This window comes from Megascapheus bottae, chromosome 16, assembly GCF_031878675.1.
Source record: "Megascapheus bottae isolate mThoBot1 chromosome 16, mThoBot2.hap1, whole genome shotgun sequence".
NCBI lineage: Eukaryota > Metazoa > Chordata > Mammalia > Rodentia > Geomyidae > Megascapheus > Megascapheus bottae.
The window spans coordinates 3,313,916-3,338,164 of NC_143524.1; the positions used below are offsets into that span (position 1 = coordinate 3,313,916).

At 42.2% G+C, this 24,249-nt stretch overlaps 1 protein-coding gene across 12 annotated transcripts in view; it reads right to left on the reverse strand.

Annotated features, from left to right (window-relative positions):
* The window catches only part of Ppp6r3 (protein phosphatase 6 regulatory subunit 3), a 112,085-nt gene that overhangs the window by 19,499 nt on the left and 68,337 nt on the right, over nucleotides 1-24,249 (reverse strand). For 6 of the 12 annotated variants that reach the window (XM_090347209.1, XM_090347203.1, XM_090347202.1 and 3 more), the window contains exons 9-17: nucleotides 23,544-23,673; nucleotides 19,745-19,897; nucleotides 18,004-18,153; nucleotides 17,141-17,205; nucleotides 16,223-16,338; nucleotides 14,724-14,809; nucleotides 7,755-7,841; nucleotides 3,680-3,777; nucleotides 352-406 (exon numbers count right to left, since the gene is read on the reverse strand). In XM_090347209.1, coding sequence (XP_090203335.1) covers nucleotides 352-406; nucleotides 3,680-3,777; nucleotides 7,755-7,841; nucleotides 14,724-14,809; nucleotides 16,223-16,338; nucleotides 17,141-17,205; nucleotides 18,004-18,153; nucleotides 19,745-19,897; nucleotides 23,544-23,673 — 940 coding nt within the window. The remainder of the gene's footprint in view (nucleotides 1-351; nucleotides 407-3,679; nucleotides 3,778-7,754; nucleotides 7,842-14,723; nucleotides 14,810-16,222; nucleotides 16,339-17,140; nucleotides 17,206-18,003; nucleotides 18,154-19,744; nucleotides 19,898-23,543; nucleotides 23,674-24,249) is intronic. The other 6 variants (XM_090347208.1, XM_090347207.1, XM_090347206.1 and 3 more) reach the window with 2 other exon arrangements.

The following is a 24,249-nucleotide window of genomic DNA, read 5'->3' on the forward strand; positions in this document are numbered from 1 at the left end:
GTGTGCAAACAAATGGTATGATTGCCTTAGTGTTGCCAGAGGAACCTGGTCTAGAGGCTGGGGGTGGCCCAGCTGAGGTTTCCCTCATGGGAGCAGAAGACTTCCTTCCACCAAGTGTCCATGGTATCATCACAAATGATAGTGGTTTTGTGAGTGTAGTCAATGTTGCAAACTCATACCACAGGACCTAGTCAGGCACTGAGTGTCTAACACCACGCATCAATATGGGACATGGGCTGAGAGTACAGAGGTTCTCAGGTAAAGAAAACCCCATCCTCACTCTAAGCACAACTCAGTTCCCCTTCCCCATCCAATACCACACAGGTCATAATAGGAAGTATTTATACTTACACTTTCATTTGTATTGAGAGTAAAGTTGATGTCTGATACCCGATCGAAAGAAACACTGTAAATAAAAAAGAATCGTTAATAACCCACAGGCTTTCAGAAACAGTATTTATAAATTGTTCTGTATTTAAAATATTTACAGTCTCATTAAAATCTCCATTAGAGTTGTTGGTGGTGGCTGGTTCACATCTGCAGTCTTAGCTACTCAAGTTTACTGAGATCTAAGAATTGCAATTCAAAGCTAGGCCAGACAGTTAAGTCTGTGAGACTCTTATCTTCAACTAACCACTAAAGAGCCAGAAGTGGCTCTATGGATCAAGTGGTAGAGTGTTATTTTTGAACAAAACTGGTCAGGAACAGTGATCTGCCCTGCCCCCCCTCCCCCGACCCCCGGCTAAATTAAGTTCAAGCCCTAGCCCTAGGACTGGTACCACACACACATATAAATAGACAACACACACCTCCATTAGCAATAAACAAAAACCACTTTCTTGTATTAAAGGATGCTGCCTCCCCTGATACCATATGCTCTAACAAAGGCATAATCCAATAAAAGACTTGCATAGCTCATGAAACCTAACTTTGAGTAGGTGGGATTATGTTACCTTTCTTTTCTTTTCTTTTCTTTTGCCAGTCCTGGGGCTTGAGCTCAGGGCTTGAGCACTGTCCTTGGGCTTTCTCAAGGCTAGAGCTCTACCACTTGAGCCACAGCACCATTTCTGGCTTTTTTCTATGTATGTGGTACTGAGGAATTGAACCCGGGTCTTCGTGCATGCTAGGCAGGCACTCTACCACCAGGCCAAACACTCAGCCCATTACTTTTCTTTTTTATTCATGGTTGGTTGTGGGGCTGGAACTCATGGCCTAGGTGCTATCCTTGAGCTCTTTTGCTAAAAGCATTCAATTCTTAAAAGATCTATTAATCATCAATTGAAATTTTTTCCCCTTCTCTCCCTCTTTTTCCCCCTACCCCCTCTCTGTGCTAATTCTGGAGCTTGAACTCAGGGCCTGGGCACTGTTCCTTAGATATTTTTCTCTCAAGGGTACTTTTTTTAAATTAAAAGATTTCATTAACACCGATTTTTACATCATATTTCAAATGTCATGTTTAACAAGGAAGTACTCAAGAAGGGAATCTCTATATGCAATCACTGGCACATAAATTTTAGAAAATAAAATTAGGCTGAGAGCTTGTATGTCTTAGATACATATCGATCTGTGTAACATTATGTCTCAGATGCACACAGGCATTGCTCTCTCCTAAGAATATCCATCTTTGATCTCACCATCTTTGGTCTCACTGTGAATGAATGCCTAGAGTCCTATATAAATCACTATGTCTTAATGTATTTTAGATCTAGCTTCTGTATATGAGAGAAGAAATGCATGGTTTGCCTTTCTGAGCTTGGCTCACCTAACTTAACATGACTTTGAACCATGATCTTTAGATCTAAGTCTCCTGGGAAGCTAGGATTACAGGCATGCGCTACCAGCACCTCGTTTTAAAGAGAACAGATTCCTAGCTTGTAACACAGGAATCCAAACCTGGATACTTCAATATCATAGAAATAGATGTTGTTGTTATTTATACACTAAGATGAGACAATTCTGAAGGCAGCTGACAGTGTTCAACTTCTGCTGTTCACTGTGTCAGTTTGGCATGTTGTGCCATAGAAATATTTTAGCATCACACATATGTAAACTGAAATTAGTTATAAACAACAGCCTCCACTGGCTGTAGTTCAATGTGTTATTGGAAAGTGCTGCTGCTAAAGCTGCACAGCACACTTTGTGCTCTGAACACAGAGAGGGTTTCTGACTGCCACACCCGAGATCCCAACTGCAGCCGCTCCAATTTTCTCATCTCTTGCCTTTCTCTAGGGCCGCTGCTAGAATACGGATTCCCATTTCTGCAAAGTATCTATCTATACCTGTTCTATTCATTAATTCTGTACAGCACCCATAATTCCACATTCCACTCAATGGTTTGGCTCTTGCTAAAGCCCACATCTCCCCACTATGAGTTCTTTAGAGCTGAGAATACACACAGGCAGTTGTTCCTGCCAAATTGGTTGTGTGCTGAAATGCAGTATCATTGCACATTCCTAAAACTACCATGTTTCAGACTAGGCAGCACACAACATAGGGATTCATTTGAGTAATGCAACTTAACTCTACTAAGACGAGGATAATTCATGTCAGGTATAGTCATGCCTACAGTCTCAGTTGTTCTGAGATGATCATCTGAACTAAGTTTGATACCAACAAGACCTGGGAAGCAGTTAAAAGGAGGGAAGGAATAGGGGAAGAAGAAAAGAAGGAATAATAAAGTTTATAAAAATTAAGCCGTCAGGCCAGGAGTTTGGCCTAGTGGTTAAAGTGCTTGCCTAGCATGCACGAAGACCCGGGTTCGATTCCTTGGTACCATATACACACAAAAAAGCCGGAAGTGGTGCTGAGATTCAAGTGGTAGAGCTCTAGCCTTGAGAGAGTCCAAGGACAGTGCTCAAGCCCTGAGCTCAAGCCCAGGACTGGCAAAAAAAAAAAAAAAAAAAAAAAAAAAAAAAATTTAAGCCAGAGGTGGGGGGAGGGAAATGGAGACCAAGACATGAGAAAGGATATCAATGTTTGTGAAGTAATGCAACCTTCTATCTGGTGAATATAATGTAACTTCTAATAATTACAATAAAAATACATGAAAAAAATTAAGCCAGGTGCAGTAGCTCAATCCTCTAATCCTAGCTACATGGGAAGTAATGATGAGAGATTATGGTTTTAGGCCAGCCTGGGCAAAGAAGTTCACAGGCATGGTGGCATACAACAGCCTACAGGGTGGCTCATGGCTTGACAAGGTAAGTAGTCCAGGATGCCCCCGACACAAAGTGAGTTCCTATTTCAAAAATAATCTCCTCAAGCCAGGCACTGGTGGCTCACTCCGCCTATTATACACCTATGCAGTAGACTGCAATCTGAGGATCATTGTTCAGAGCCCAATGGGGCAGATAAATCCAAGAGTCTTACCTTCAGTTACCAGCAAAAAGCTGGGACTATAGGTATGGCTCAGTGGTCCAGTACTAGCCTAGAGCAGAAAAGACCCAGGGAGAAGAGTAGAAGTCTCTGAGTTTAATCCCCAGCAGAGAAACAAAGCAACAACAAAACTCAGTGGAAAAGGCCCACGATGCCCCTTTACTGAATGCGAGGCTTTAAGTACTGGCAGAGTAGGTTTCTCCTAACTCAGGAATGGTAAAGAGCTCAAAAAGTACTAGAGTCACAAAGAGCAGGAGTACAGGAGACAATGTAGAAAAATACAATTTGTTGAAAACATACTTACTTTCCAATGTCATCTTGATCTGCAAACTTCTCATCATTGAAGCCAAACTGGTCAATAAAATTGGACGTCATTTGTTGCATCTGATAATCAGAAAAGGCCTGGCAACCCCAGGACCAGTGACAGTGATATCATGATTCTAATGACATTCTATATACCATTTGCCCATTTGTGCTTCAGAAATCACCTTAATTTACACCGCTATCCAGCTTGAAAGCTGCTGTGTTTTTCCTTTTTCAAAATCAAATAATTTCAGACACATTTTTGCCAGAAAAGAGGAAATGTTTGAAATTTGAGCCACAAATTTTCTAACACGTTACAAGAAACATTAAGTGACCATATTGTTTTCTACTATTTAAATCATATTTAGAAAGATATTCAGGTTAAGCCTAATTTAGGAAGTTGATAAAAGACATGCATCAGTCTGAAATTATTAGGTTACCTGGAGACACAGCCAGCAAGTTCCGACTCCCCATTACTCCCTCCTCTGTCCTCATCCCCACGCCACCCCCCCGACCTGCCACCCGCCCCAACAGTGAGACAGCCCCAGAGAACGACTGGGACTACAATCATGATCCTACAGGTAAAACTTAGGTCTTTGAGGCTGGAAGGGTTTAACACAAAGAACACTTCTAGTTCTCCCTACCTGAAGGAGGACAGAACAAGCCTAGAACACTAGAAGGCCGGTGGAGAGCCAGTCTGCTCCCTTCCACCACTCTAGTGAGCACCAGGCTTGGGTGGAAAATGAAACGCATAGTGGTCTCTACAAAAATGCTGACAGTGCAGTTTCAAACAGGCAGTACATCAGTGAGCAGAAAGAGAAAAGACCTCTGCTTTTCACCTGAAAAATCACATGACCTTGTGTGCGTTCCCCACACACAAAGCCACTGTGCTCCATAGGTGACCCTAACAAGGACAGCAGCAGCCCTGCTAAGCTAAGGTTCACTCCACCATCACTTGCTGGGAAGGAGACAGTTCTGTCTTGAGCCCACAGACCCCACTCTGCACATACTAGCCACAAAGGTGCCTCTATTACTTAGTCCTGAGAACCCATTCTGATGGAAGGGAATATGGCATGGATAATCCAAACTGTAAGTAATTAAAAAAACCAACAACTTATATTTGGCTTTGGAAGGTATCTTTTGCTTAGGTCTGAAAAGCTCCATCTAGTATGGCTTGATATAGAGAACCCCGAACCTCACTCTCCTCTTCATAGACAATGGCACACCTGCCACCCTCTGCTCACTCCCATCTTCTGCCACAATACACTGGCAGAGAGGACCACAATGTGTGAGGCTCTGGAGTGTAACCAAGGTGGAATGGTGGGAGTTTGGGTCAAAGTAAAAGGATAGGAAAAAATTCTAGGTGGTGGGCTGAGTTTGGGACATGCAAAAACAAAAACAGCCTTCACTATTTTCTAAGCCAAAAAAAAAAAATTTCTCTGAACTACAGAAGAGGAAATAAAAGGGACACTCGGAACCAGCCTGTGTGGTAAAGAGTCCTGCAGTCCTGCTGAACAAGTAAGCACAGGAAGGCTCTGAACAGACTAAATAATTACTAGGCATGGAGGGAGGCTCCTTTCCATTTACTTTATTTTTTTCTCTATTTTTTTCTATTGTGAGTGATCACACTATAGTTTTTATGACTATAAAGGGGAAGGAATGTTCCCCCAAAGTGTTTAAGGCTTTGCAAACAGCAAATATACCACAAAAGTACACACATATCCATGTACATATATACACACCTACACCATATGTGTACAAGTTTGCATTCATTTTAGTACTGATCTGTATAAAAATATATAACTGACAGACACTATTAACTTCATGCAATAATGCAAAGAGAAAAAGAGAAATGATTCAACTATAGTCCTGAGTCAACTATAGCTTCTAGGAAAGATACCTTAGAGCAAAGTACTTCTTGTCATCAGTAAAACTGATTCTGACTGATAATAAAAGCTATCAAAGCTTACAAACATGAGAAGACTCATGCTCAGCACTTAAGGGTTTATTGTAAGTGCCTTGAACTTGGAAAATCCAAATCTGGAAAACAGTACATGATTGTGATAATTATTAGGAAAGCATCTTTGCAGTCCTGTCACCTCAACCAATGTCAAGAACAGTTCAGTTCAAGGCACTGAGAAATGAGCCAATGCCTTTACTGAGCAAATCATTAGCAGTATCACTGCCTGTCAGCCTGTGTGAGGTGGCAGCGCAGGGCACTGATGCCGAAACCATGCAGGTGGGCAGGCAGGTGATCTACACCCCAACTAACCTGACACTGCCCTTCCACACATCCGCAGAAAGAGGTCATCACTGGGTCTGGCCTCATCTGTGACATGGTCAGCTTGTTATCTGACATGCCTGACAAGCTTTCCACATTCAGAGGCTTTGTCAAAACGAGCAGCAGGGCCTAAGTGAGACCCAGTTTCAAGCATCTGTAGGTTTAATACTCTGATTACAATAGAACCTACAGTGAAACTCTTTAGCTACTTGTATCCTCAAGAAAATGCTTAGGATCTTATTTGTTTCTTTCCTCCCAAACTATTTGATTAATGGTTTAAATATACAAAGAAAAGCTTACTGGCAGTCTGGTAATGATTCTTTCTATATCCAGGAGTTAGAAGCTTTGTGAGGGTTGTTTTCAAGTCAATTTTGTGACTGAAATTACTTCCTATATCTGTATCAGGTATTGTGGGAAATAAGGGACTCTCCTTTCTAGATAACTAAAATTAAGCATTTCTACATGAAATCAGTATATGGAGTTTAGGGCTAGGGATATAGCCCAGCCGTACATCATTTGCCTAACATATGCAAAGTCCCTGGTGTAACTTATTAAGCCAGAAAAAAAAAAAAAAGCTCGAATTTCCAACTTTGCTCTCATATTTCAAACAAAAGTTTGGGACTTCTCTATCTTTACACCTCAACAGGCACAAAATTATGGTGACAGTTTACATTTGATAGCATCAAGCTCCATGTAGGCAGGTTCAGGCCTGGTAGAGTATTTCAGCACTGCTGGCCTTCAGTGGGGAGGTTTGCTGAAGTGCTTCCTAGGGCAACAATAGCAGAGTTCCGGGGACAGGAAAGAGTTTGTAGCATCAGCCATGCTGGGCCACATGGGTGCTCAGTGCCGTCTGAGAAGCAAAGTGTCTACTCTCCAAGAAGGCACTGCTCGTCAGCAGCACCTGAGGATCCCAGCTACTGACTCTAAGGAGACTGCTGCCAAGGGCACTGTCGCCAATCCCAGGAGGCCAGTTAAATGAAATTTAACTTTACACTTCTCTGGGGAAGGTAGATGCTCAACTATCAAACTGTCAGCCCCTCTATTCCCCACACATTTGGAAGGCAGAAGATAGGACCAGTATGAACACTGGAAGCTCTGCTGGATCCCCAAAGAAGGATGAGGCTTAGCGTTGGAAAGAGAGAAAATTAGAAAGCCATGCAGCACACAGAGTGGCACAGAAGCCATCTCACTTGTTCCTCTGTCACACTCAAGCTGACATGACATGACCAGAATGGCTAATGGTGGGTGGCTTGGTGAAAGGGTGCTTGTTTTTAACCCCCAAATTTGCAACCCAGTAGAAATGAATTTCATTTGTTAACTTTTCCTAGAACCACCGATGGTAGTTGACACACATATTATTTAGATCCTGCTTGTTTTTGCCATAAAGATTAAAAACAGCTCGAGTGAGTTGGAGGCAGTTACAACTTAATTCTCCATAACAGAACTGTAAGTTATTAGAAATGTAACATTAGTTAGAAGATCATTTATAAGCCTCTTGGTTCTGAGATAAATTTTTTTTAAGTCTTATTTCTATGATTTTCATCCAGGACCTGTATTTCACAACCCATGCAGCTAACCTAGCGCCCAGATTTACCTGAGTTATGTATCACTGTTCAACCTTGTAAACACGCCTTGGGAGGAGGCCCCCAGTCTTCCCATTGCACAATGATTTTTGCCTGAACTAGTACGTAATCACAAATCACATAGTAACACAACATCTGTGAGGCAGATTCAAAAGTGGTAACTAAACTAGTCATTGACAATAGAAAGAGAGCAAAGCTTAGGCATGACTCACTTGCTGCAAAGAGGAGTCCTGCGAGAAACCCGTTTCTTTAAAGTCAATTTCATCATCACTGGATGAATGAATATGGCAGGTTGTAACCTATATGCATAGAAATGTAAAAAACTATTTAACATAGTAAAGTTGTGGACATTTGTATCAGCATTTTAATGGAAAAAAAATCACATTCAGTTTTTGTGTCTACCATTAAGTCAATGAACGCACCTCACCAAGTCTGCTGCCTGCCCTGCCACCACCCAGCCCTAGCGCCTTCGGAGATCACAGAGGCGTCCCTCCATGTAAGTCATTAGGTTCATATTTTTATGTTACGGATCATCAATTAAATTTTGACCAGGGGGATCCAGAAGGAACTGTTTAGATGAAAAATAAAGGCCACATGCCAGGCCTCTAGGGAGAAACACAACCCCAGCTACTAGTATGCCAATAGTGGTCAAGTTTAAATTTTTTGCCTTTCCTTTTCACACTGAAAAAAAAAAAAAAACCAGTCAAGAGTACTCAGATTTCAGCTCACAATCCTCTGCTTGTGAAAAGAGACCCACCAATTCTCTGTAATTATTAGCTGGGTATGGTAGCTCATGTCTGTAATCCTAGCTACTCAGGAGACTGAGATCTGAGGATCACAGTTCAAAGCCACCCTGGGTACTAAAGACCTTGAGACTTTTATCTCTAATCAATCACTAGAAAAGGGGAAGTGGGGCTGTGGCTCAAGGGGTAGGATGGTAGCCTTGAGCTGAAGAGCTCAGGGATAGTGCCCAGGCCCAGAGTTCAAGCCCCATGACCCACAAAAAAACAAAACAAAAATATGAACTGCTGGGCTGGGAGTTTGGCCTAGTGGTAGAGTGTTTGCCTAGCATGCACGAAGACCCGGGTTTGATTCCTCAGTACCACATACATAGAAAAAAAGCCAGAAGTGGTTCTGAGGCTCAAGTGGTAGGGTGCTAGCCTTGAGCAAAATAAAGTCCAAGGACAACACTCAGACTCTGAGCTCAAGCCCAGGACTGGCAAAAAAAAAAAAAGAACTGCTTACCAATTCATGGGTAAATGCTTTTTTATTAATTCATAAATGCCACACAATCGTAGAGGAAATGAGTTAACTAGAAATCAAGATGTACAAATGATTATCAAATACAGTATTAGTAACTGACTACTACAGAGTAGGTAATACGCATCATCTGTGAAAACTCAGAAAGAATCATACTTCTAAGAATCGTTTACTCTGTGCTCTCCTCGTGCTTTGGACAGTGTTTTGGACAGAAGACACTGTCCTTGAGGGCAGTCATAGCAGCTGCCACCTGCCAAGTCAAGGTAGCCTGCTCTGATGTGGAAGTTGCTTCAATACTGCTTTGAAAAGTTCAGAGTACAATCAAAATAGGTCTGTATATGCCACTGCTGGTAGCCTGTGCCTAAAATCCTAGCTGCTTAGGAAGCTACTTGGAAGGCTGACATCTAAGGATCATAATTGGAAGCTAGCTCAGAAGAAAGTTCCTGTGATTCTCATCTCCAATGACAACACCAAAAAGCTGGAAGTGGAGCTGTGGCTCAAGTGGTAGCACAAAAGCTTAGGACTTCAAGCCCTAGAGGGGACACGGATACAAGGACACACACACACACCTGTATGTGATATAGCTTGTCGAAGTCTCAGATCACTGCCTGAATGTAAGATCTCTTTTCCCCTTGCCTAACCTCTGTCATAAAACGTTATGCTCAAGTGAAATGTTAAAAGCTTTAATAGTGAAATGTCTACAATTACTTCCAATCATCATTGTACCTAAGGCACAATGCTTACATTACCTGACTTGGGCATTTGCAAGCAGTGAGAAGCACCAGCTTGAATCAACACTATGAACGGGGCGAAGGTAGGGATGATCCCCAGTTGGCAGTGAGGAATACTGCTTGTCCGTGGCACCAGCATCTTAGGGTAATGTCATGCAAATGGGTTTGCTTAGCCAGCAAGTGCAGGAGAGGGCACCAAGCGAACAAAGGCGTTGTTGGAGCAGGTAAACAGGACTCTTTAAAGAGCAAGCTAGCTGAACTGAACAAGAGACAACTAAAGAGAGACTTGGCTGCTCCTAGGAGTGCTGTGAGAGCAACAAAATCCTCCTAGGATTTTTCCTAGGAAGAAAGGGTTTTTATAGTAGCTCATTAAGAATAAGAGGAAACTTTGTTGCACCATCATTCCATGCTAGGTTTCTGGAGGTTTCTTTTGTGTACAAAGCAATCCTAGGAGGAACCAACAATTCTGTCTTGAAGATCAGGCTCATTTTAGCCAGTTCTGGGCACTGTCCCTAAGCTTTTGGGCTATCCTGGCTAGCTCTGAGCCACAATCCTCAGACCTCAGTTTCCAGAGTAGCTAGAATTACAAGTGTGAGCCACCAGAGCCTGGGGCTAGTTACTATGACAGCACAAAGTATGCACATCTTCTCAGGTGTGTTGATGGGTATGACTCCCATTCTATGCCATTTCTATTTGAAAGCATTGATAATAAAACGAGCTAAAAACATTACTTAAGCCATGGTGGAAACTTGCCCATCAGAATCCTAAATTCATTGTCATTCTGATATACACAAAACAAATTTCTGATCTATGCCGAGGCAGCTCTGTTGAGGAAATGCCATCTTCACTCTTCAGTAAAACCTTAGTAATCCTGTTGCTCTGTTACTGCACATCTGCCCAGCCTTCCTTCTTCCCCACCACTGGGCACCAGGACTACTGGCAGCGCTCTGCTGTATTAGTGCCAGCAGGGGCTGCTTGGTGAGGCACCAGCTATTCCTACTCCTGCTCACCTCCAAGCTGATCCCAAGGCAGCAGCTGTAGTGGACTTCTAAGACCTACGTCAAACTATGTCACTTTTAGCTTTCTTATCTCACTAAGATGAAGAACCAGGGTTCTTACCATGGACTCACATCTTCCTCTTCTCTCCCTGCTAGGTGACACAGCCAGGCTGGACCCAGCTAGGTCCTGTGGGATACACTCTCTGCTCCAAGTTTCTACACTGCTATGGCCTCAGTGAACTACCAAGGGCCATTTACCGAAAATGCTCCCTGGCTTCCTCCTCTGCCCTTGTCACCTGAAACACACACATGTGCAGTATGTCACATTCATTTGTCTATCCATCTCCACTGAAGCAGAGTTCTTGCCAATCCTCATTGGTACACAATCCCTGTATCTGGCACATAGACATTGAATGCCTTCTGAATTAATAAATGCAAATTGCTGTTGCCAGGATAGATGTATTTTAAGAGCATACTTAAAAAAAAAATCTTTATTGCTGGGTACAATGGCTCACACCTGTAATGCCAGCTACATAGGAGGCTGAGATCCCAGGTTGGTAATTCAAAGCCAACCTGGGCAGGAAAAGCCCTGAGATTCTTATCTCCAATTAATCACTAGAAAACTGAAAGTAGAGCTGTGCTCAAAGTAGTACAATGACAGCCTTGAGCCAAAAAGCTCAAGGATAGAGCCCAGACCCTGAGTTCAAGCCCCACGACTGACATAAGCAAAGCTAAAGCTTTATTATGAAGAAGGTAATTCCTCAGAAACTTTTTTTCTTCATATTAATATCAACAGTGTACTTTGCTTAAAGCCAGCTATGGGTTTCACATCTATAATTTTAGTGCTTGAGAAGCTGAGGCAGAAAAGTCAACATACTCTTGCTTTGTCAGGTAAAGGCCAGGACAACATACTTGTCAGGTAAAGGCCAGGACAACATACAAATATATGAATGTAAGCTGTGAGTACACCTGAAATAAGCTATGATAAATCTGCTAGACCAACTGAGTCAAGTTAATAGGTTTACCTTACCTACCTGGGAAAGGGGAAGGACAAGGCTGTGAGATTACTACCCTGCTCATTCTAGTATTGAATGTGCAGAAGCAAGGGCTATGACTGAGAGCACATGCTACATTCTGATTTCTCTAAGGCTATTATATTTACTGTTCTAGGCATAGCATCTTATTTTCCCTAGAACATGGTACCCAAAATGACTGAGATATAGTCCTAAAAACATTCGGGATAGGAATGAAGAGGCTAGAGGTGTAGTTGAAATCTCCTAATTTGGAAGATCTGTAGTTCTTAATACTACACAGCAAAATTTCCTACTAGAAGGACATACCGTTAAACAAACATGGTACTTAAGAAAGGCTCTGGGCCCAAAGAACCGAAGAGACCTTGAGATCAACCTGAGGTGTAAATAGGCAGCAAAATTATAGTTATAATTACTGGGCTAGCTAAGTGGATGTCAGCCCTGTCAATAGGGCTCTTTATCAGACCATTTCTGCCCTGCAGGCAAACTCCTATTTCCTTTTACAGAAGAATACTTATGCAGGGGCCAGAAGCATTGCCTAGAGGTAGAGTGCTTGTCTAGCATGCATGAAGCCCTAGGTTTGATTCCTGTACCACCTACAAAGAAAAAAGCAAGAAGTGGTACTGTGGCTCAAGTGATAGAGTGATAACTTTGAGAAAGCCCAAGGATAGTGCCTAGGCCCCGAGTTCAAGCCCCAGGACTGGCAAAGTTAAAAAAAAAAAAAGAAAATACAAATGAATACTTAGGCAGTCCAATTATTATGTAGCAAGTGAGAATGGAGCACCAGGTCACGGAAATATAGAACTCTGGTACCATCCATTACCTCAGAACGCGTATAAATGCCTACACACATCTCCCTCAAGAGGGCTTGGGTGTGTTCTATCTGCGCTCCCACGCCCACCATGGCAGGGCCACTGGTAGCGTGTGAAAAAGCTAAATATTGTTTCTGCCATGTCTTCCTTCACTATAGAATAGACCAAAAGTAAGTCTGTCTGAGCTACCTAAAATAAAAGGCTTTGATGTTTTCCTTAAAAAAAAAAAAAAAAAAAATCAGGGGCCGGGAGTTTGGCCTAGTGGTTAAAGTGCTTGCCTAGCTGCCTGAAAGCCCGGGTTCGATTCCTCGGTACCACATGTAGAAAAAAGCCAGAAGTGTTGCTGAGGCTCAAGTGGCAGAGCTCTAGCCTTGAGAAAGTCCAAGGACAGTGCTCAGGCCCTGAGCTCAAGCCCAGGACCGGAAAAAAAAAAAAAAAATCAATATACAGTTATCATACAAAATAACAGATTTCACCATGACATTTTTGCATAGGTTTCTTTTTTCTTTTTTTTGGTGGTCGTGGGGCTTGAAGTCTGGGTCTGAATGCTGTCCCCAGCTCAAGGTTACTACCCTACCCCTTGAGCGACAGCTCCACTTCCGGTTTTCTGATGATTGAGAGATAAGAGTCTCATGAACTTTAGTGCCCTGCTGGCTTTGAACTGCCATCCTCAGATCTCAGCCTCCTGAGTAGCTAGGATTATAGACGGGAACCATCTTGCCCAACTTCTGCATAGGTTTCTAATGCTTTGTGATCATATTCACCTTCGCTCACTGCCCTTAAGCATAAGACAAAGACAAAATAAAAAAACCAGTAACAAGTTTAACTGAACATTTTATTCCTTTTCCTTTTTTTTTTCTTTTTGCCAGTCCTGGGCTTGAACTCAGGGCCTGAACACTGTCCTTGGGCTTTCTCAAGGCTAGAGCTCTACCACATGAGCCACAGCACCACTTCTGGCTTTTTTCTATGTATGTAATACCAAGGAATTGAACCTGGGTCTTCGTGTTTGCTAGCTAGGCAAGCAGTATACCACTAGGCCAAACTCATGACCGGCCTTTTACTTTTAAAAGCCAATCACAGATTAATTAAAAAAAATTTTTTTCCCCAAGCAAAATCAGAATATTGTTAAATATTCCTTTATGCATGAAAGAAAAAAAATATCCTTAAAGGAAACTAAACTGCCTCCATTTTTAACATGGACTTAATGGGGAGCCCCTAAGATTAATGGATAAATAAAGAGGGAAGAGGGCAAAGTCAATCTATAAAACTTAGATTAGATGATATTCTGGCTATGTAATCTATCAACTTTAACCAAGTTGAAAAGAACCATATACAATGGGAATTACTCATTCAAATAACTCAAGCCTTTCTTGATGACCTGGCACGGTTTACACAGATGTCAGCTTCTTTGATAGATTGTGATGGATTGTATGAACAGTGTGGTCTTTATATTTACTTTAACTATAGGGCTCTATTTAACTTAAAATACAAAAAAAAAAGCCCTGAATGGCCTAGTGACTGGCATATGGCTTTGCAACCTGCTTCTCTCATTTCATGTGGTGCTCTGAACAGAGAAAGCTACAAGAAAACTGAATTGCTAACAGCTGAGGTTTAATATATATATGAGAAGTTCAGTACTAAAGCCAGTGAATGGCGCCAATAATGAATTAAATGTCTGACAACCCTACTAACTTAAGGCTACCACCATGACTGTAATTGGCATATGCTTATTAGATAAAATATTTTTCTCACTTAAAAGTAGAAACAAATCACTACTTACCTTAAAACTTAATCATTAAAAAAACAAAAATACATTCCAAAGTCCAATATAATTCTTAAAAAAATTATCAATGCCATTATTCCCTGGCTCTTTAGGATTTAATAGCTAGAGGTTCAAAATCATCTGCAACCCTCCTCCATGCTGGGAATTATCTAAAATGAGAGTAAACTCAATGCTCTAATATTAGAAACTCTCCAGAGGCATCTTTCGAACTTCTAAGCCCTGGGGTTGTCTGAGGCCTAAGCTGGTGACAAACCCTGAAGAACCAAAGGAGGTCAAGGCTGCCGAGGTACTGAGGAAGCAGGCCCATGGGAATATTAATGGATGTGGGGCAGGCACAGTAGAAACTGGCAGTCTTTTACTACCACACTGCCATCCTAGGCAGGTGACCAGGAACTGACTGGACAAACCAGGAAGCTCAGAGTGAACAGTGACCTAGGCAGAGACACTAGTGCATCTTTGACCTATACCCACCGGGCCAAGAGGAAAATCCTTTGCATGTTTCTGAATACATGGGCAAGGCAGATAAGTCTAAAAAAAGAAACAGAAATGTGACCTGTGAAACCTACTAGATCTACCGTGTTCCTCTTGTTCGTCTCTCCTAAGGAGTTCGTGCAGAATGTCTCCCATCGCTCCCTGATTTCATCCGGAAGCTCTTCAGAGTGAGGAAAAGAGAAAAGCATTATCATTATGCTCGTCCATGCAGATCAGATGTAGAGTGTCCCACCTCATGCAGCCTCGGCAGGCAAAGAAGTCCCGTCCACCAGAAGCTGGTGATGACCAGCCCAGCGCTGCCAGAGGAAGGGGTCATGAAACCTGCCCAGGCTGATTAGGCCCGGAGCCATCATTGACCAAGCCTCTAACAATGTACTCTTACAAAACAAACGTGGGGATGTGCTGGCAAGCTCTTGTCTCTAAGATGTGCTGTAGGAGCCACTTTTTACCACCGTCAAGTTTAGGAACTGCTGTGAATTCAGCTCGTGAGGTTTTGGAATATACGATGGGCACCTGGCCAGCCAGTGTGCCATGAAACCCTGTCTGGTTTCCCAAACTACTCTAAGATAGTATCTCCAAACTGCAGGACTCCTGAGCCCACACACAGATATAGATGAAATAGTGAAATTATACCTGCTAGAGAAACTAGTTTCCTGAGAAGAAACTATGGCTGTAATTTTAGAGAGCTACTAACTACAGTAAGATTTTTACCTGACATTTGAGCTCAAATACCCACATGTGGGAATGCTCACAGGGCCAGAAGTAACAATCACAAAGCCAAAGCCAATCTGACTAACTTAATCATATAACACAGACATTTTCCTCAGTAAGAATATGAGGGTTGCTGGGTACCATTGTCCAGGCCTGTAATCCCTGCTACTCCCGGGTTCAAGAGCAGAAGGACTGTGGTTCAAGGAAAACTTGGGCAAAAAGTTAACAAGCCCCACCCCCCCTCCCCATGCCATCTAAACCAACAAGCTGAGCAGGGTGGTAGACACTTCTAATCCTAGCTACCCAAGAGGCATAGGCAAGAGAATCATGATTGGAGACCAGACTAGGGGGGAAAAACCAAGATGAAATTGAAAAATAACTAAAAGCAAAAGGCATGCTCAAGTGACAGTGTCAGACTGACCCTGAGTTGTACTACACAAAGGCAGAGGGGATCAGTCAATTATACTTGGTTCTATTGTGGCTCTTCAAATGCCAGCATATAAATAATGTAAGATCAAAACAGTTGGAGCAAGCAATGTTCTTTTTGTGCTGGTCCTGGGGCCAGCATAAGAGCCACAGATCCACTTATGATCCTCAGATCTCAGCCTCCTGAGTAGCTAGAATTATAGGAATGAACCATTGTTCTTTAACAATAATAACAGGTGGCCAGTGATAAACACTGTACAAAGTATCTGTACAGATATGACTAAGACCTTTAAAGACCTTTCAAACAGCCTCAAAACCTGCATTGTGATCTCTAGAGCCTAGGAAAAATGTACAGAAACTCTACCAACAGTGACTGAGCATAATGCCAGGACCCTAATCCACCACCAAAGTTATTAACTCTATTTGAATAGCTCACCTTTGATAAGCTGCTGTACCAGTGCACTGTTGGGACCCTTGTCAGTGCTGTGCACAATGCAGTTGGCTATCCTGGTGAGATGCCCCATGTACCCATGCCGTCTGCCTCCCTCGGCCCTGAAAAGGAAAAAGGACAAATGTTCAGATTCCCAATGGGATGAATACTTGGTAATTAGTGTGGATTTTTAAACAACTGTTCTAAAATAGGTGATGCAGAATATTACTCAGTAGCACAGCAAAAAGTTTGATTTGCTTAAAGATAATATGGCATCCCCGTTCAACAGGACATTTACTTCAATACCAAAATCAATAATGTCAGTATTTTAAACATTCATTAATACTTGATGTTACTACTTTTCCTTCTGTATCTTTTTATACAGATGGTAGTAAACTGAAGTGAGAATCTTGCTGACTTCCTAAAATATATCAAGTTTCAGTCAGAGATAATTACCTAACAACACTATTTCTCAAATTAAGACCCATTCATCTTAAATACCATTGGTAGATAACTCTTTGACATGGCCAAGAAAAGAACAGCAGTGAACTTGTACTTGAAATCAGACCACTCTGAACCAGGAAAAAACTTAGTGCTTCCTCCTTTTCCCCACTCAAAGGCCTAATCTTTGCAACCACAATTCCTCTTCACATTTAGATAAACTGTTCTACTTGTTGACGAAGACTCAAGACTTTATGAAAAGAAAAAACATTTTTGTTATCGACAGCAGGATACAAACTATAGAGAATTTTGCTGAAGAGAGAACCTTTCAGAAGTCACTAAAAACATCCTCTAGAGACTTGTCTGGAAAGCAAAATATCATCCAGATAATCTTAAGGGTCTGGAGACACCTAATGTTCATAAGGCAAGAAGTATTTTCTTCAAATTAGAAATTAAACTCAATTTCTGTTAAAAACTACTTACTGTTTCTTCTCATTCATTTCCCAAGCTTCAAGTATTCGTTCTATTAATTGACATTTTTGAAAAAGCTGAGTAAGAAAAAAATATATGAGTTAACATTTACATAAATGTCAAGGCATCAAACTTTCAAGTGCAACAGCTCTAGTTAAACATAGTAATTCTGGAGAAAGGAGTGAGCAGTAAGTATGTAGTCGTGGATACCACAGGGACTAAGGATAGCATCAGTGTCTCACAGACTATCTACTGGACATGCACTGCTTCAGATACTACTGTTAGTGAGCAACCTGCCTCAGGTACCAAAATTAGAACAGAATAAGGATTATACCTTGGTAAAAGCTTAATTACTCATCATCAACTTACGTGCAATCACCTGTTTTCTATAAAATGCACTTTTACAGAAAAGAGCCCTCAACTCAGGTGTGGCGGCACACCCTGTCAATCTCAGCTGACCCACAGAATCACAGCTGCAGGGCAGTCAGGGGCAGCTATACAGAGACATTCCCCATCTCAAAGACAGAGACTGCAAGAAGAGAAACACTTCACAATGTGGAAAGATCACTCATGTACTCAGAACCAGAAATTAAATTCTAACATACCACAGAACTGTTAAAATCAGTTCTGGTAAATGTCTGGTATCTGTTTAGGGCTCCACAAGTTGCATCTATTTTCAAACATTAATTTTGCAAAAAGAAGCAGGCCTTTCCTGGCTTTTAAGTTAGTGCATTTCAGTTTTCTGTTTGGGGTGTGATTTCTAGAATCATTGGTTCAAAACACAATAAACCTATGTAATAGTTAAATGTTAGGACCCTGAAGTCTAATCTTCACTGTAAGTAGGAGTGAGAGAAAAATAAGACAAATAAGCTTACATGTTTCAGTAACAAGTTGTCACCAGTGGACTCCTGGTCACTAATTGTGCCATTTTCTGTGTTCTCAAAAGGACTAGCGAGAATCAGTGCAATACATATTTCCACTTGTGTGTGCAAGAAGTTATTCCATGTATACTTGAAGAACATGTCCTATAAAAGAAAACGTCATTTCTCTGCTCAGTACCTTAATGTTCAAGCCATTACTTTAATGCTTTCACAGAATGGTGACTTAAAAGTTAAAATGATGTGTTCTCAGCTCAACAGAACAAATTAAAGGAGGTTAACTATTTAGGAGGTAGAGGTGTGGCTCAAATGGGAGAATGCCAATGATAAACGAAAAGCAAAGGGATAAAATCTAGACCCCAAGTTCAAGCCCTGTGCTCCCATGCGTGCAACCACACACAGCTTAAAATATGAAATAGTGAGCTGAGCGCTGTGGCTCATGCCTGTAATCCTAGCTACTCAGGAGGCTGAGATCTGAGGATTGAGGTTCAAAGCCAGCTTGGGTACAAAAGGACCTGAGACTCTTATCTCCAATTAAACTTTAGAAAATAGGAAGTGGGGCTTAGCGGTAGCCTTGAGGAGAAGAGCTCAAGGACAGTGCCCAGGCCAGAGTTTAAGCCCCATAACCCACATAAAACAAACAAAAGACAAGACAAAACAAAACAACAACAATAAACACACAGGAAATGCCGGAAGTGGTGCTATGGCTCAAATGGTAGAGCACTAGCACTGAGCAAAGAAGCTCAGGCACTGAGTTCAGGCTTTAAGACTGGCTAAATAAAGTTTGAAACAACACTTCATATTTGAATATTGATAGTATATGGTACCTCCTCATTCAACATGCCAGAATCTTCACAGAATCTAGTAGAAATCGGCAAGAACCATTGGAGAAAAACATGAGAAGAAAACAAATCTTTTGTTTTTGAAACTAAAGCAAATACTAAGTGAAGTATTCAATAATTCTCATTATATAACTTTTAGATATAGGAAGAATTTGTTTTTCCTCACAACAATCTCTTTCAATAATTAAACCATGAATCAAGCTCAGGCCTCACTCATTTTGACAATCCCTGAGTGCAGAAGGCTCGGGGAAGGCCACATAATAAAGTAACCATGTAACAGATGAGGCCACAGACATCAGTGGGCAGCATCTGGACCCACTTGGTTATGCCTCCAGGGTTTCTGCTTCTCTACTATCTGTCCACCATCTGACTCCCTGGGTGCTGCACAGGGAAATGGAAACACTTTTCCCAGCATTGTCAGGGGAATTTGAACTTGGGGCTGCCATCCGATGCCTGCGCCACTTTATCACAAATAGACCAGAGTAGCAGCACTGTAAGAGGACAAGAATGGGCTCGTGGCTGGGAGTTTGGCCTAGTGGTAGAGTGCTTGCCTAGCATGCACAAAGGCCTGGGTTTGATTCCTCGGTACCACATATATAGGGGAAAAAAGCTGGAAGTGGTGCTGTGGCTCACGTGGTAGAGCTCTAGCCTTGAGAGAAGTCCAACAGTGCTCAGGCCCTGAGTTCCAAGCCCTACAACTGGCAAAAAAAAAAAAAAAAAAAAAAAAGAGAATAGGCTTATGTATCAGTTCATGGAACCATTCCTTACCTAGTTTGGCCAGGATGACAGGACTAGAAAGTGTGCTCAGACTAAGAAAGGCATGAACACCTACTGTGACTATGCAAGATTGTGCTACACATTAATGATCTGTCAATACCCAAAGGGGAAAATCTCACCAGTATGACTCCAATGCTGTTCAGCTCCATCAGGTCCCCGTTTATACTGCTGGTATTGGTTTGAAGCAGGCTGGCTATCAACCTAATCACATTCAACCGGGTATTTCCTACAGGAGGGTCCAGTACACCCCATGTCGTCTTCATCACACTTTTCTGAGGAAGAAAAGGCATTCCAGTTGAATGCAGTTAAATGAGCAAATGAGTAAAAGGTGTTTGTGCTGAGCATAGAACTAGTCACCTAGCTGTGATGCTGCCATGACAGCATGAAGAATGATGAAACAATGTGAAACACAGACCTACTGTAGATTCCCAATTGTTCTAGGAAAGCAGAAAGCTGCTGAAGTCCATGGGGAGGTGGGGACAGGGGTTAACTAAACAATAAACAAAAACCCACTTTAGCTTAAATTCTGACCAGAAGAAAAGGAGGTTCAAGTGGGACGCTGTCCCCAGTCTTTGCCAAATTTGTGAGCCTCTACATCATATCCCATAGCATAAACCCTTCCTTGTCTAACAAGAAACTTTCTATCATTTGAAATCACAGAAGACAGAAGCAGAACATTGCAGAATTTTAGCAGTCTAACACATTACAACATACTCATTGGGATGACGTTCCTGAAGGTACATGTACACCAGCTGCACACACTTTCCTGTTCCCCTCTTGAGGTCTAAGGAACTGTCAAGACTCACTCAGTTTTACTTCCTACAAAGTTCTGTGGGAACTGGGCAATGGTGGCTCACATGTATAACCCCAGGTACTCCAAAGAAGCCAGCCCAGACAGGACCGTCTGTGAGACTCTCCGCTTAACAACCAAAACCAAAACCCACTTACACACAAAACAAAACACTTCCGATATGGATGAAGTGGTAGAGCACTAGCTTTGAGCAAAAGAAACTCAGGGACAGTGCCTAAGCCTTGAGATCAAGCCCTAGGACCAGTGTATGTGCGTACGCGTACACGCGTGTGTACACACACACACACACACACACGGAGACGAAAGCTAACTCTGACAACTTGGGCATGGACATAAGTTATCCCATGCTCCAATTAGTTACAAAAACGAGAAGCAGCATACTATATTCCCAACCCTACAGAGAGAGCACAGGAGATAAGGGCTGTGGGAGAACAGCTGCTGATGCAAAACTTGGACAGAATCTTCCAGCTGAGCCCACCTTCTGCTCATCTGAATCCCTGCATCAGGAGATGTACTGCTACTGCCCCCTGCAGGGTTCCACTGAGATTGCTCCTGTTCATATCCTCTCCATTGAAAACCATCAACCAGCATCATGTCCTTTCCAGGCTAAAATGTCAATCTGCTCTCCTCAGTAAGAAAACAAAATTGCAAAGATCAGATCCTGAGAGATTAACTTTACCATGAAGACCAGGTATAGGCCAGCTGGGTGCTGGCTTATACCTGTAATCCTAGCTATTCAGGAGGCTGAGATCTGAGGAATGTAGTTCAAAGCCAGTCCAGACAAGAGTCTATGAGATTTCTAATATCCAATTAACAACCAAAACACACACACAAAACAAAATGCTGGAAGTAGAGCTATGGCTCAAAATGGTAGAGTGCTAGCCTTGACCAAAAGAGCTCAGGGAGGCCAGGAGTTTGGCCTAGTGGTAGAGTGCTTGCCTAGCATGCACGAAGACCCGGGTTCAACGACTCGGCACCACATACATAGAAAAAAGCCGGAAGTGGCGCTGAGGCTTAAGTGGTAGAGCTCTAGCCTTGAGAAAGTCCAAGGACAGTGCTCAGGCCCTGAGCTCAAGCCCAAGACTGGCAAAAAAAAAAAAAAAAAAAAAAAAAGAGCTCAGGGACAGAGCACATGCTCTGAGTTCAAGCCCCAGGACTAACAACAACAACAACAAAAATAATAATAATGGGGACCATGACATGTGAAAGGGTATCGATGTGTGGGAATTAAGGCACCATTTATCTGGCAAATATCATGTAACCCTTCTATTAATTACAATAAAAAATACATTAAAAAATAATAATAAATGGGGGGGGGGAAGAGGACAAAAGGAATGGGATATGTTGGTCTACACCTATCATCCCAGCTAGTTGAAGATATTGACAACTATGTTCACTCTATCTGGAAAATAGTTAAAACAAATACAGGCAAGCCCAAAGTTCAAATCAAAGTACAGAAGGAGGAAGAGGAGTAAGGGGGGAAGGGGAAGGGGAGGGGGGTAGGAAAAAGCTGGACACAAGGGCTCTTACCTATAGTCAAAGACTAGGGCACAAGTTAGCCAAGATACCACCTCAACCAATAGCCAGACCCTACCCTCAATTAACAGCTGGGTTTGCAGCGGTATGTACCAGTTTCACAGGAGGCTGGGATTAAGATGCCAGTTTGGGTAAAGAAAAGTTCAGGAAGCCGAGCTCAGTGGCTCACACCTATAATCCTAGCTACTCAGAAGGGTAAGACCTGAGGATCAAGGTTCAAAGCCAGCCTGGGACTTTTCTCAAGGCTAGTGCTCTACCACTTGAGCCACAGCACCACTTCCAACTTTTTTCTATGTATGTGGTACCCAGGAATCGAACCCAGGTCTTCATGCATGCTAGGCAAGCACTCTACCACTAGGCCAAACTTCCAATTAACCTCCAGAAAAATGGAAGTGGGGCTTTATTCAAGGGTAAGGTGGTAGCCTTGAGGTAAAGAGCTCAGGGACAGTGCCCAGGCTGAGTTCAAACCCACGACCCACCAAAAAAAAAAAAAAAAAAAGAAAGAAAGAGAAAAGAAAAGCAAAGAAAAGTTCAGGCGACTCCATTTCAACAGTAGAAAGTGTCTGTGGCTAGGACCAGAAGCATGGCCTAGTGGCAGAGTGCTTGCCTTGCAAGCGCGAAGACCCAGGTTTGATTCCTCGGTACCACATACACAGAAAAAGCCAGAAGTGGTGTTGCGGATCAAGATGTAGAGCACTAGCTTTGAGAAAGCCCAAGGACAGTGCCCAGGCCTTGAGTTCAAGGTTCAAGACTGTCCCCCCACAAAAAAGTGGGTGTGGTGACATGCACCTGTCAAACTGCAGTGGTGACGGAAAGTGATCACTGCCAACTGTGGAAATTCAAATGTAGAAGGGTCACTGCCCCAGTGTAGGCATAGGCAAAATGAGAGGACCCTATCTCCACCAAATGAGAGAAAGAAAGGTACGGAGGCATGGCTTCAGAAGAAGAGCATCTGGCTAGCAAATGGGAAATCCTGATGTCAAACTCTAGCACCACACATACATATCCCCAAATCAAAACTAAGACTAAAATCAAATTATAAAACCATGCTGTAAGAAGCAGCTTATTTTCCTGGCATGTAAGTGCCAAATAATTTCTAAGAAAATTTATTTAAAAGAAAAAAGTTGGAATTTCCTAAGCTAGTATTTTGATTAATTCTAACTTAGCCTCATTCACTAATTTTATATGGGTAAAAGCCAATAAAAAACTAGTTCAATCAAAGTACTGGTGCCCCATACCTATTAATGCTAGCTACTCAGAAAGATGATTTCTGAGAATTGTGATTCAAAGCTAGACTGTGCATACCAATCTGAGAGCCCCTTATTTCCAATTAAGCAAAAAGGAGTTAGAGAAGGAGCATGGCTCAGATGGGAGACTGCCAGTTGTGAATAAAATTGAAGGGTCTATATTCAAGCTACTAATACTAGTGCCAGAAACAAAACAAAAAAACGCAGCAGCAGCAAAAAAAGCAACCAATTCAAAAGCAGCAAAATGAGGGTGAACTTCTGAATATGCTGGCACATGCTGATCAGAGCCAGTTCTGGCCAACCAAGCTTAGGACAGCTCCCTACCTTGGGTGGCTCAAGCAAGAGTTCATGAAAAGATCCAAGTCTTCCTCTGATGGCTTCTAGAACACTCTTATTAACCGAACAAGCTGAATGACTCATGCCTGGTGGACAGATCTCTATATGGCCTTCAAATCTGGAAACAAAGCAAAGTAATTTAAGTTACTACAATTTTAGAATAAATCATCCAAGGTGTTCCATATCTACTATGTAGGCACACACTTTATTGTTATGTAGTTATATGATAGCCACATCAACATTTTGTCTGCAGGGAGAATGGACAGAAGGAGAAAATAATCAATATCAGAGAATCTACATTGGAGAGAAGCCATACAATTGCAAACCACGTGGCAAAGACTTTAATTGTTCTTCCCACCTTCATCAACAGGAAAATTCGCAACAGAGAGAAGTTTACACAAAGCCTGTGGCAAAGCTGTCGAATGCTCTTCATATCTCCACCAACATCAGAGAATTCATATAGGAGAAACACTTTCTAAAGGTAAATAATGTGGCAGTGCATTTACTCAAAGTTGAATCCTTAATGTTAGAAGAGTAATACTGGTGAGAATCTTACAAACAATGCCTTTAGCTATTCTTTGCATCCTTTTTTTTCGTCAGTCATGGGGCTTGAATTCTGGGGCCTGAGTGCTGTCCCTGAGCTCTCAAGGCTAGTGCCAGAGTGCCACTTCCCATTTTCTTGTGGTTAATTGGA